The 13664-nt window shown below is 31.5% G+C and overlaps 1 protein-coding gene and 1 non-coding gene across 2 annotated transcripts; one reads left to right on the forward strand and one right to left on the reverse strand.

Annotated features, from left to right (window-relative positions):
• Positions 1-3963: 3963 nt before the first annotated feature.
• On the forward strand, positions 3964-4035 carry TRNAG-UCC (transfer RNA glycine (anticodon UCC)). Its single transcript has one exon. It is a non-coding gene; the product is annotated as a tRNA-Gly (tRNA).
• Positions 4036-4444: 409 nt separating this feature from the next.
• Positions 4445-9042, reverse strand: LOC25500800 (protein ABIL1). Its single transcript, XM_013589290.3, has 9 exons — positions 8742-9042; positions 7651-7733; positions 7230-7380; positions 7047-7146; positions 6843-6935; positions 6647-6731; positions 6488-6540; positions 6265-6371; positions 4445-4874 (listed from the first exon to the last, which is right to left on the reverse strand). Exons 1-9 carry the CDS (start codon positions 8841-8843, stop codon positions 4716-4718), a joined length of 933 nt encoding a protein of 310 aa, XP_013444744.1. The 5' UTR covers positions 8844-9042; the 3' UTR covers positions 4445-4715.
• Positions 9043-13664: the final 4622 nt, after the last annotated feature.

The following is a 13664-nucleotide window of genomic DNA, read 5'->3' on the forward strand; positions in this document are numbered from 1 at the left end:
TATAGTTCTTGCTCAAATAAAGAATTTTTTTGATTATTGTAATGAAGATTTAAAATATAGTTCCTGAAGAACTGAGATATAATATTAAATCATCTTTGAAGGATTGTAAAATTGTGATTTTACTTGCTTATTTTTCATAGATAGTTAAGATCTATTTGATCTTAGTATAAATTCTAAGAAAAGAAAAATTATTTATGCCTCTTGTTCCTGAAGTAGCAAAATCAAGAAAACAATATCAAGAAAATTTTGGCCGATAAATCACATTTGTGATCGAACGTAAGATTACAATCAATGATGAAATGATCAAGACATAGAAATTAAAGGTAATATCATATTTTTACATACTTGATATTTATAATTTGTGCTCCACGTATTATTATTATCTTTTTGGTAGAATGCTCTATATAATTGCTTTTCCAATGAAATTTTAATTATTGTGGTTGTGAATGTGATGTTATTATTTCTTTTGAAAATATTAAGTTTAAGAATAATATTATTTTGAATTGGAAACCTTGTTAGTTGACAGGAGAACTATATATGAATTTTGTAGTACTAATTCCTTCTAAAAAGTATATCTATGATATTTTGAGGTCTCAAGCAAGTATTGCTCCTAGAACTTGACCTCGCTAAGGATCACAATAATTTTATGTATATTTTGTTGGATTTTGTTTGTGAACGCAAGATGTATTTTGTGAAAGACTACAAATGATGCTATAATTACGGAAGGCTCCAGAAGAGCAAATATATTATCTTTTGTGAAATTAATTTTAGTATTATATTTGACACTATAAAAATTATAGAAGGCTCTAGAAGAGCAAATATATTGTTATATGGAATAATAGAATTACGTACTGAGATGCATTATATGATATCCATTAGAGCATTATATGAAACTAATTTCATAGAAATTTATTACGTTTCAAGGATATCATATTGAAGAAGAAGAAAAAGGTTAAATATATCTATATTACGAGATTACTTTGGAGAAAATAAGTGTAGTGAAAAGAAAAAAAAAATTGATTTATACTACATATATTAGTGCAATGGAAACACATATTTTTTTTTTTTTTGGGTCAAGTAGCCTAGTGGCTAGAGCTCACACAATTTAATTGTGGAGAAGTGGAGTGTCCGGGGTTCGAACCCCGGCTCCTGCATATAATATGCAATATCCCTACCAACTGAGCTAAGCTCACGGGGATTGGAAACACATATTATTGTAAACCAGAAGTTTACAAATTGTATTAAATTTATCGTTGGCAAGACCGGTTGGGTTATCCAGATCTATTATGATGCATAAATTAGTTGAAAATAAAATAAAATTAGATATATGTTGAAGAGCCAGAAGATTCTGCAATCCAGTAACTATGGTATTACTAGTTCCCATGGAAAGTTGACAATAAGAATGAGTCTCTCACTTATATAAGGTGATATTTAAATTAATATAATGATCATGTGAATCACTTGGATATTATAACTAAATTATCACATGTATATCCATAACCAGAAGTTTGTGAGATTATTATGTCAACAAATTTGACTAAGAGTTTATTTTAAGAACTTTTCAGAAAGTATTCGATAATCAGAAAGTATTCGATAAGTATCATTTGTCAATTGATATTGAATAACCGGGAGCATATGCTCATAAAAATGGACTTGAAGATCCATTCTTTAGACGTCTAAAGTTAATTGTATAATTGATACTTATTAGACCATGCCTTATAAACTCTATTTTGGTTATGGGACCATATCTTATAAACTAAATTTTGGTAATCAACAAGTTGTTGAGATATTGATTCGCATCAAGCCAACACAATACTATATATAAGTTCTCCCCTTAATTTATCATTGGTTTTTGGTTAAAAACCTAATATTTCTCATCTAAGTGGATGTTTGGATGTGTTGCGTATATCACAATTGCTCCAATATAATGCACTACGATAAATCTCAAAAGAATATTGGGAAAAAAATATTTGATATGAATCTCCATCTATCATTAACTGTATTGAGCCAACTTATTTACAACCTAGTAGGCTGATTATCAATTGATGGGTTAGTTTTCCCAATATTAGGGGAAGATAATAAGAAGCTGAACATGTGAACCTGAAGTTCCAAATAAATTATTTGAAAGGAAATATTATTGTCTCGTCTTGATCCTCAAGGTATAACTCAACAAAGGTAAATAAAGGTCAATGTCTACCATTTATTTTTAAGAGACATATATTCTTTAAAGACATATTCACTTAAAGTGAATTCGAGAACTTTTTTTGATTAAGTTCTGTAGCACATGAAAGGCTCAAATTATATGAAAGATGTGCTACAATATGACTCACTTGATAGTGATATATGAAACTCCCTGAAGGGTTTCATTTGCGTAATATATACTATTAAAATTATTGAAAAGATGACATCATTTGTCCATTTTAAGGATTTGAAATGAATTTATTATAATCGATTTTATGATAATAGTATAAAATATTAGAAATCCTGAAGATATTCTAAAATTTGTTATTATATAAATGTTGATATGGACAAATCTAATTGATTATATATTAGAATGATTGTCATGTCACTTGATGTGAGTAAAGATCATGTCCTCAAGAAAATTATGAACAACTTGAATTGGTCAAGTGAGGACACTAATGTATTTTGCTTATTATTTATATATGGTGGTATTTTAGTTTTGTCAATACAGATATTGCAGCAAAGTCAAGCATGCAATTTGTACCTTAGAGAAAGAACAATATCATTCAATCGTTCGAAAATGCTAACACCACATCAAGGAAGTGGAGAATGTTCTTTCTTAAAGATTATGATTTTATACATACAAGAAACTTGCGGTTTTCCAATTTTAAGAGGAGGTTCTTTCAACAACCCAATATGAAGATATCTCATGAGCCGCTAATTTGGAGAAGAGTATGAAAATAGATCATACCTTTCTACAGAGTCACCGCCAAGTAAAATTTTTGAGTAACCAGTATAAAAGATTATTGAAATTTCTTCGTTGTCTTCATGAGGGGAAGACAAAAATGTATTCTACACTCTTTTTTCCTTAACCATGGTTTTATCCCACTGGTTTTCCCGGTAAGATTTTTAATGAGGCAGATTAAAACACAAAAGGTTGTTGTACTCTTTTTCCTTCACTATATATTTTTTTTCCATTGGGTTTTTCTCTAATAAGGTTTTAATGAGGCACATCCTTCATGGACATTCAAGGGGGAGTGTTATGAATAAATGAAAATATTATGTGGATGTCCATTGTCCCTAGACCTTCTATATTCTTTAACTACTATGACTAAATGACTTTATTGATATTTAGTCTCATGACTCTTCATGTAAATGTAAGTTACAACTTTTGTATCCTACTATAAATAGGACCTACATTGCCATGTAAAGATATACTTGTGAAGAGAATAATACAAAGTGCTTTCATCTTCTCCATTCTCTTCTTCTTTGATCTTGTGCTTTTACTTTATTTCTTAACATTAAGGAACTATATATGATAATTTTCGTATCCAATTTTTTTTACGGATTGTATTCAAATTTTTAAAAGAGCAAGAATTGCTTTTTTCCAGTGCAAAAACTCTACTTTTAAATTTCTTAACACGTGTCATTAAAACAAAAGTTAATAAACCTTAAAATATTAAAAAATAATTTTGTGATGTCAACCTCAAGAGATTTAACACAATTGTGTTATTAAAGTTAGATTTAAACTCATGATCTCTAATTAAGTTGGAATTTGGAAGAGATATTTTTATTTAAGCGTTCTTGGTTATTTAGAAATGATCAATTAAAATGAATTGAAATAAAATAAAACACTTTCAGAATTACTTCTTGTTTTTTTTTAGTCAACACTTTCATAATTACTGATAACATAATTGAAAAACTGAGTATAAATTATCTATATTATTGGTTGTACGAATGTTTAAGTTCATATATAATTCTTGATGAACATGAACATCAAAAGCGTTTGTAGTCCAACGGTTAGGATAATTGCCTTCCAAGCAATAGACCCGGGTTCGACTCCCGGCAAACGCATTTTTTTCATTTTGTTATTTTTTTCTTTGATGAGACTTGATACCATACTCTGATTTCTGGTTCAACTGTAGACATCAAAGTGACCTAATTTTATGATGTGCCAAAAGGTTTTTGGTCTTTCAATGTCACACGGCATTCCTTTCCACCACATATTAGTTGTATGTATGATCTAAGAAAAATAAATGCTGTAATATCCTTGAGAAAACAACCTTTTACACGGCATTCCTTTCCACCACATATTAGGTTTAGTTATGCTAAAAAAGGGGATAGACATCAGAATGAGTTCATCTTGGAAATTTTCAGGAAACACCAAAACTTTAAGGACAAGAAAGTTACTAATAAACCTTTGTTTGCACACCATATCACAAATATGCATCATTAGATCATTGGAAATTTAGAGGGATATGGATCACAAAGTAAAAAAAGAAAAATAATAGGTATATATAGATCACAATTCACAGGGGTAACATTGATGAGTAGAAGGTCAAGATCCCAGCCATTATCATTGCCAATTACTATACAATATCATTATTCAAAGGCTTGAACCAGAAGCTAATTAATTCTGAGTGGAGGCATAGTTCAAGGAAAAAGAATTAAGCATCCAGGTAGAATAAAGGAATAACTCCAATCTTTTTATCTAAAAAACAGTACATCTACACATCCTTAGGTGGTATTATGAATCATGAGAAAGAACCAGTCTTCAGTTTTGGCGTTTTCTGCTTGACAAAGAAAGCTGATAGCACACTTCTGCTGCGAGTAGGGGTTTGGGAAGACTCGCGGCGATATGCGTTGTCAAATGACCTGAACCCTGCTATTGGTTTGGAACCATCCAATGCATCCTGCAGATAGAGAATTCTGAGTAACTTATTGACAAAAAAATTATTTCAGATTTTAGAAAAACAAAGGGAACATGAATAAATGTACTCTTCAACTATAGTGGTCAAACAAAAATTGCTAGCTGGAAATATTGAAGACTGTATCAGATATTTGGTTCACTAATTGGCAGACTATGCTAACATATATTGGTTCGGTGCAAGTCAAATAAAATGAAGAATATTTTTTCCAAGATAGAACCATTCAAAATTTAAGAGTATTAGATGATTTCCAGTCACTTGAAGGAGAGTGAATACAGACATAAGCCAACACACCCATAAAATATTCACCGCTGCATTGTTTTGTAAGAACATAATACTAAAAATATGAGCTGCTTCTACCCAAGGACTAGAGGAAAACACCTCTCAATCAATCATTTCTTGCGAAAAACTTATATTGGTGAAAGAGATAAAGAACAATGGCCTGGACTTAATATGAAGCAGTAATTCTAAAGCAACCTCCTATAATTATCAGTTGAGGCCCTCAAATTCTCCCAAAAAGTCTTAGACACCAATTATTAATACTTTATCCCATGCTAGAAAAGTAAAATGACTCTCATTGAACCAGATTTTATGACATTAATGAGGCATCTACACCTATATAGATTATAGACTACTACTGCTACTAAAATGCAGAATTTTATAAACTAGTGCAATGCTGAGCTTATTACCTACAAACAATGTTGTCAAAATCGAGATCTTAAATAAGATCGAAAAAGGGTAGCAAGATTGTAAAACATAAGATCGCAACCAAGATCAAAAGATCTTACCCAATGAATTTTGTAGAATCGAAAGGAGGTAAAGAGATTGTAAAACATAAAATCGCAACCAAGATCAAAGGATCCTACCAAAAAATATAATACTGGTACACACAAACACACAGTAGTACTAGAACAGGGGTATTTTTGGAGAAAAAGGGGGTGTTGTTAGAAAAATGTTAGTTTTTTTTCAAGAAAAATACATTTAAGTGTCATGTACACTAGTTTTGGGCCAAGCGCCCAAGCCCATTACACTTGATCGGGATTCTATGCACGATCTGGATCGGTGAGGCCTAGTGAAATGGTATACTCCAGGATTTTGGTATTTAAATCGGGATTTTGATAAATATGCCTATTAACTATTAATCAAGTCCAAGCCATTGAAATATTTCGCACAAGATATTATTTGGTAGATAATAATAGAAATTCAACACCTTTTTCCTTTTTAATCAAGTCTAGCTAAGCAATATCAGCAAAAGATTAACAAACAGGTTTTAGAACACTAGCAAACAAGCAGAGTATAGGTAAGTGATAATCACAAGTTGGCCATCAAACGTGGCACCGCCACTTTCAGTTCTTGATAAATAGTATGCAATTACCCTGCGTGTGCCGCCCAATGTTTGCACAGGTATAGTAGAAGTAGGAACTCCATTCGGCAAGTGAGTATGTGCTGGTGACGATTTCATCCAAGTGCTCTCTTCATTATCTGTAGGTCCATAACCAAGGACTATAAGGAGATATAATTTATGCATCAAGAAATAATCAACGCCTGGCTAATTTAACTGAATTATTATGTATACAAGATACAACTATATCCCAAACCTAAAAGATGGAAATATCCAGAGGCCTTGGCAGCAAACTTTGGGTTCTCGATGCTGCAAAAGAAGATGTCATATGATAATGCCATTCATGTTTAGAGCTGATAACAGAAAACACAGCAATATTGTACAGCCTCATTCTATAAAATTTTCCTGAACTTACTTTGGGGAAGCCTGCGGAGTCCCTTTCAATGTAGACTTAGTCTCTGATGCTAAATGCCATGAAAGAGTTTTTGCTGGAGGGGTACCTAGATATAAAAGTATATATTCTGATTAATAATACTGCACTATTCACTTATGAAAAAAGTACACCCCTGGCCAAAAACTCAAGGAGGGACAAAATTGACCCCATGATGCACCTGAAGATTGAAAACGAGTTCTGGTCTGAAATGAATTCTGTTTTGCATCGATCTGTATGTGTGGACTGAAATGCACCTTTTTATTGACAGAATCTAGCTTGCATTGTTAAACAAACATGCAGAGAATCATTAGTAAAAACTACAGGTAAAGATATGTAGTGCCAATAATCACATCCAGATGAACATAAAAGCAGTGAAGCCTACTTGGCAAAATATAGTGCTTATGATGTCTGGGAATGAAAGCCAGCAATTGCTGCTGCCGAAGACCTTCTTTATCCGTGTAAATTTGGCAAGTATGAAGTTTCTGCTATTAAGAAAATATGTTATTTCAACTCCAAAAGATAATTGTCTATCAAAACAAATTATCTAAAAAAATGCTGTAATTACCTGATTTATTGTAGAGACCTTCAAACCCATAGTTGAGACATCCAATGTGTGCTGCTCGAGAAGGTCAGTTAACTTGTATGCAACAGTTCCAAGATGATCAACAGCATTCACAAGGGCTCTTACAGCATAATCTTTCAGGTTGTCAAGTACCCTAATTAATACCATACAGCTTAAAAAATTCAATACAGCTCAAACACAAGAATACGTGAAAAGAAAATGTTATCGACAATGGCACCCGTTTATATCTACCTTAAGACTATGAATGATCCTATACTACTAATGGAACCCACCCCAACTAGTCACCAAAATTCCTAGGGACTCAAATTCCCATATCCTTTTAGGGATACTAGAAGAGGTTAAGGTTGTCTTCAAGAACGAGTTTAAGAGAAAAAAAAACATTTAACAAAAAGGAAATCCTTACATTTGTTTCTGTTCACTATGGAGATAAGATTTCTCACAGTATTCTGCAGCAGAATAAAGTTGAGGCCGCAGGTTCTTAAGTTCCTGAAATGACCAAAATATGAGGATCAAATGAATGTCCACACATGTTTCAAAATAGTATGCGCAACAATCAAAGAGGAAAAAAAGAAATCAAACAATAACATTAGAAATTATGCACCCGTACTAATCCTGTATACAGTGACAACTCTTATGCTACATTGAAAGGCAACTTGTTTATCTTTGGACATAATAGAACCTTTTGAATCTTGATTCCGCAAATAGCTACTTTTAACCAATGTTTTTAAAACCAGACCGGAGGTTGAATCGGTGAGGCTTTTCGGCTATGATTCAATGATTGTTAAACGGAATGACAAAGAGAATGTAAAAGATAAGAACCGGTTGAACCAACAGCAATTGAACCGATCTTATCCCAGTTCAACCAAACTAAGGGATAACTAGAATCAAACCGACCAGGAAACTGGCCAGTTTCTGATTGAATTGTCCGGTTCAGTTTTTAAAACCTTGGTTAAGTTAGACTACATCCCACCAACTTTAGTTGCAAATTTCCAATCATCTCATTATTCAGGAAATCATGCTAAACAGTCCCAATTACTGTTAAAATCCTAAATTACCCTTTAAAATATCCTCTAAATCTCTGAAAGATTATGTATGAATATTATACAGTCTGTTACAGCCCGATGCAGCCGTTGCATGCAGTACGCTACATTGTTGTGATCCAGATTTTACTGTGACTGCATAACGCAAGGCGGTCCAAAATTAAAAAATTGAATTCATAAACACTATCCGTGTAAATTTAGTTTACACTATCAATTTTAACCGTCACATCATTAAAAACGTTTGACTTTAATTATAACTGCTTCTAAAGTCACATGTGATTTGCAGACAGTTAAACTCAAAATTAAAAGCCTTATGAGAATAGTTTTCCCAACATTAACCAGATACAAACTCCACCTAACAAATGCAGATCTGAACTTAGCAAAAAAAATACTAAAATAAAAATAAATAAAACAGAGTGAAAAAAAAGTGAGAATTATGAGAGAAAGAAAGAACCTGCAAGGCGTTGACGAAGCTCTTACTACGTTCCATGGAGACTTCATCAAAAGTCATGGCGGAGGAGTTATGAAACGTCGTCGTTGGGCGCTCCAACTCCATTGTTAACTATAACGGAAACGTAACTAACTAACAGAATTAAGGAAATTAAGAAGTTGGATTAATCAAATCAAATTGCACAAGAAGAATGTAATTAGAAATGTAGCAGAACCGCCATTGATGAAGTTATGATTGATTAACAGAGAGAGAGAGAAATGAAAGGAAGTGTATTTAATGGAAATGCCACGTGGAAGGTGAGTTAGTTGAAACCAACTTCCACTTCACTCCATTTAGTACCCGACGGTGGGTTTGTGGAAAAAGACTGAATTAACCTTATGGGTTGACGGTTGACCTAACACCACTGGTATTTAGGAAAATAAATAAGTTTTTTTTTTTTTTTGAATAAAGGAAAATAAATAAGTTATTGTCTGCGTCATTTTGCAATCAATGTATTCATATGATAATGTATTTAATATTTATGTATGTATTCAGAAATCTGTAGCTGTTGTACATCATTCATCATTGTTGCAACTTGCATTCACCAAATATTAAAAGAAGGGTGTTATTTAGATGAATTTAAATACTAGTACGCAAATGTAACAAAAACAAAAAAAATAGTATGCAATGTTGTACCAAAAAAATAGTATGCATGATAAGCATACAATTATTTTAAAACATATCTTTTAATTCATGTGTAAAATAGTTTTCTACCGTGAATGTATAGTAATTAAACTCTATTTAATTTTTTTTTAAGAAAATGTTATTTGGATTCATAAGAGTCTGATTTTATATCTATAAAGCACAATTACGATATGTGTGGTGTTGGAATCAATGAGAGAGAAAAAAAATTAAAGTTAAAAATGAAAACTAATATGGATGGACTAGAATGAACGTTAGCAAGGTAAATGCTCGCACAACAAACAACAATGTGTGGCAAAGAGATACTTCCGATGAGGAGGAAGTTCTTCTTTGTTGTGGTGGTTGAGGGGGAATAAATCTGTAAAAGAGATTAGCACTTTGACGTTCAAGTCAATATAAGACTGAGGAGAGAAAAATATGTGAAAATATGGTAAAGTGTGATGGTATCTTGAATATGACGCGAGATCAGACTTACATAATTGATAACAACGTAACCGTCTCTTGGAAACGTGATGCAAGATGTGGAAGGCTATTAGAGATAAGTTCAACAATCGAGATTTGAATTGAAGCACTCTTGTGCGGGGAGGCACACATGACGTCCATTGTGCTGCTCTAAGCATCAAAGATTACAGGTCAATGGACATCTTGTTTCAATTTGATTCCGAGAAATATTTAACATGCAAAATTTAAAGTGAATTAATAAAGCACCTTATTTGAAAAAAATTGAAACAAATTGTCCATTGACAAACAATAATGCATATACACTACCAAAAAAAAACAATAATGCATATAGTAAGTAGCATGGCATCTTACCTTTTTGTAGACAAATATAACTCGTTCAGCTATGCTAATTAATTCATGAAAAATGATTCTTAAAGTTAAGGCACAATTTTATTTTATTTTCTATATATTCCTTTCAAAAAATAATCAAGTTTGATGTATTGAGTTTTGTTCGTTCCACTAGACTCAACGTCAGTTTGTAAGTTAATGACCAATGCAGCGAACACAAAATATTTTTTGTTGTTTTTAAGGTTTTTCTATTATGTGCAAAGAATGAAGACTTTTTTTTTGGTATTATGTGCCAAGAGTGAAGAATGATCTGTTGAGAAAAGTGATGTGAAGATCATGGAGGACAAGATGCTAAATGTGTTTGACAGCAAGAAGAAGTTGATCACGTACAGCAATGTTTGGTTGTTTTCTTCAAAAGAAAAAAAGTGTTTGGCTGTTGCTGTGAGCAGAGAAGAGACAAGGTATGGTTCTTAATTGGTCTCTACCTCAAATAACATAGAGGTTCCTTCGAGCAGCTGGTAGAAAGCAGATAAGAGAGTAAGTTAGAGATCATATGTACGTGGTCCTATGCAGACTGCATCACTTGGGGCCAACAAGTATTGTGTCTTTCCTAGATGATTTCACTAGAAAGACATTGATTTACTTGATCAAGAAGAAATGCGAAGTGATTGAAGTTTTCAAACTAAAAAGAACATACGGTGGAGGAGAATATGTCTCGGCTGAATCAAGGTGCTATGGGAAGAAGAAGGAATACTTCATTTAAGTCACACCACCTTACATTACACACCTAAACACAATGACACTAAAAAGAATGAATATATGTTGAAAGGAAATGATTGGCCTAAGAACCTATGAGGAGAAGTTTTATTCATTGCAGTTTACTTTTTCAATAGTTGATAAAGATAATTTGGTTAAATCATCGTTTTTTTACAATTAGGTTGACACCTTAAAACTACACAACATTTATCATAATTAAAATACTTTAATAGTTGATAAAGATAATTTGATAAAATCATCGTTCTTTCTCTTTCATTTACCATATTTTCTTAGTATGCATGAAATGTACAAATGTGACACTTATTTCGAGACTAAGGAAGTCATAAAACACAGTTTTTCTCTCATAGTTTATTTATTTATTTATTTTAGGATAAACTAAATAGTGCTAAAAATATGATAGTTTTGTACAATTAATCACACGGTAACCGTTTCTAACGGACAACTTAGGAGGCTAACACATTGCCTACTCCTAACTAACTATCACATTCGTTTTTTAGTACAAGATCATTATTTTTAGACTTTTTCTTGTTTTTCCCATAAACATATTAGATTGGTGTCGATTTCTGACGACTTGGCCGTGATAAGTGTACTCAAATGAATTTTAACCAATCAAAAAGTGTATATTAAAGAGTGTATGTTAGCACTCCTTAAAAAAACAATATACATATATGTAATTTGGTGAATTCATATACTAGTTTAATTTGTACCAATTGTGGTTGGATTTACCAGATATTGTTACTCCCCACAACCTTACATTACATGTTTGAATCTTGGTTGAACAATGTATTCACATGTAGCGTTCAATTGTACCACGAGAATAAGAATATATTTCTTGAGAGATATCTGGAAGAAAACGATTAGATTTATAAATTTCAAAACACATGAATCTTATTTATAAGTAGTAGTTCAACTGATAAATGCTAAAATTAATAGACCAAATATATATGATGTCCTAGATTCGAATCTAGAATCACTCATTTATGTGTGAGTTTATGATGTTATAGTGTATTTTGATATTAGACCTATCATTGCATCTAAACAATGTAATTCACACAATAATCATTTTACTAAAATTAAAAATAAAAAAAAATTAATAAAATAAGATGTTTAATTTTTTAAAAGAATTTGATATTAGATGACTTTTCTTTAATTTTTTTATAATAAGATGCTTAAAGTATTTCTGAGTTTTAGCTATATATGCTGCACATATGATATAATTGATAGAAATAAAAAAATTAAAAAAAAAACATTAAAGGTAGGCTATATACACACAAATAAAAAATACAACAACACCGCCTCAATTATAATAGTACAACCATTGCTAATAATATACAATAATATTGGGGATATTAGACACTGATTTGTTACCCACCAAGGTGTGAATCAATATTTAATTAGGTCATCTTTCATTTTCTTAGATGTGGATTTAGAGTGAAAGGTACATAACTGATGATTCTCATCAGACCATCCAATGAAATTAAAAAATCAATGCATATATCCAGTTAGAACATGTTTCAACACTAAAATCTTTGCATATAATCTCTAAAAAAAAAAGGATTTGCATATAAAAAAACAGTTGGTGCACTTCAATAAAATCATAAGTATTCTTTCTTTAATTAAAATCATTATTTCTTTTCTATGAAACAAAATCATAAAGATTAACTGTGTAAAATGAATTACTGCATTACATTGCATTGAATGGGAATACAGACAGTAGCACTATGTATATATAGAAGGGTCTAATTTTATCAAAATAAAAACTAGTCAGTTTCCAACATTTTTGCTACTAATTTTGTTTTGACTCCGATTCTAATTTAAAATAAAATCAACTAAAATACAATACCCAAAAAAATTAAAATAAAGCTGTACCCAAATCTAAGAATGAAATATATATTATTGAATGTCTTAGGTAGTGGGTTGAAGAGAACCTGAAATGGACTATATACTTTGCTGGAAAACGTGATATGGGTTAAGAAAGATGAAGTAACGTCTTCCGGTTGTTCATCGTTTGTTAATCATTCTTTTTTCTCGACTTAGTTAAGTCTTTTTTTTTTTGAGAGAGCATTGTGGGATTTATTTCTTCATTCATGGTTAATTGTCGTTTATGGGAGACTGAATTAGGTTTCGTTTGTAAATGTGTTTTAATTTTTTTAAGTTATTAAAATGTACTCATATGGGTGGTTATGCAAAAACTTTTTTTAAAGGGGTGTAAAAACTTATTTTACAAAGGTAATCTTAGAGATTGAAATAATTGTAATGAGTTACACAGCAAACTTATATGTGAGAGTTTGATTTGAGAGTAAGAACGTAGCCAAGGATAACATAGATTGACAAAATGGGAAATTCCATGATGGCTGAAGTAAGATTTTAGTTTGGAATATTCAGTACCTCCATTGGTATATGGACTTGACTTTGCGAGTGTAAAAGTTTTCAATTTTGGAGTGAAATTGAGGAAATATGACAGCTACATCTATTTTACATTTTAATGGATAAATCCTTAGCGTGTGAAATATGGCTGACAATGAACCGAACCAACTCCATTAAAGTTTGTAATTTGATTTGACAATTGCTTTTTCGAACTTGAGCTGAAAATTAAGTTCGTCAACTAATTGAGCTGAACTTGAGCTATATGTAGTTCGACTCGTTTGATTTAAATGCTTAATTTTTACATTTTTATTA

This window comes from Medicago truncatula, chromosome 8 (genome assembly GCF_003473485.1).
Source record: "Medicago truncatula cultivar Jemalong A17 chromosome 8, MtrunA17r5.0-ANR, whole genome shotgun sequence".
NCBI classification, from domain to species: Eukaryota; Viridiplantae; Streptophyta; class Magnoliopsida; order Fabales; family Fabaceae; genus Medicago; species Medicago truncatula.

Excerpts from the sequence above, each read along its gene's own strand:
- LOC25500800 (XM_013589290.3), bottom strand. The coding sequence starts at position 8,843 with ATGGAGTTGGAGCGCCCAACGACGACGTTTCATAACTCCTCCGCCATG. Across the intron at positions 6,541-6,646 it reads ACTCCGCAGGCTTCCCCAAA|CATCGAGAACCCAAAGTTTG; the intron begins GTAAGTTCAGGA and ends CTTCTTTTGCAG. Across the intron at positions 6,372-6,487 it reads TGGATATTTCCATCTTTTAG|ATAATGAAGAGAGCACTTGG; the intron begins GTTTGGGATATA and ends ATGGACCTACAG.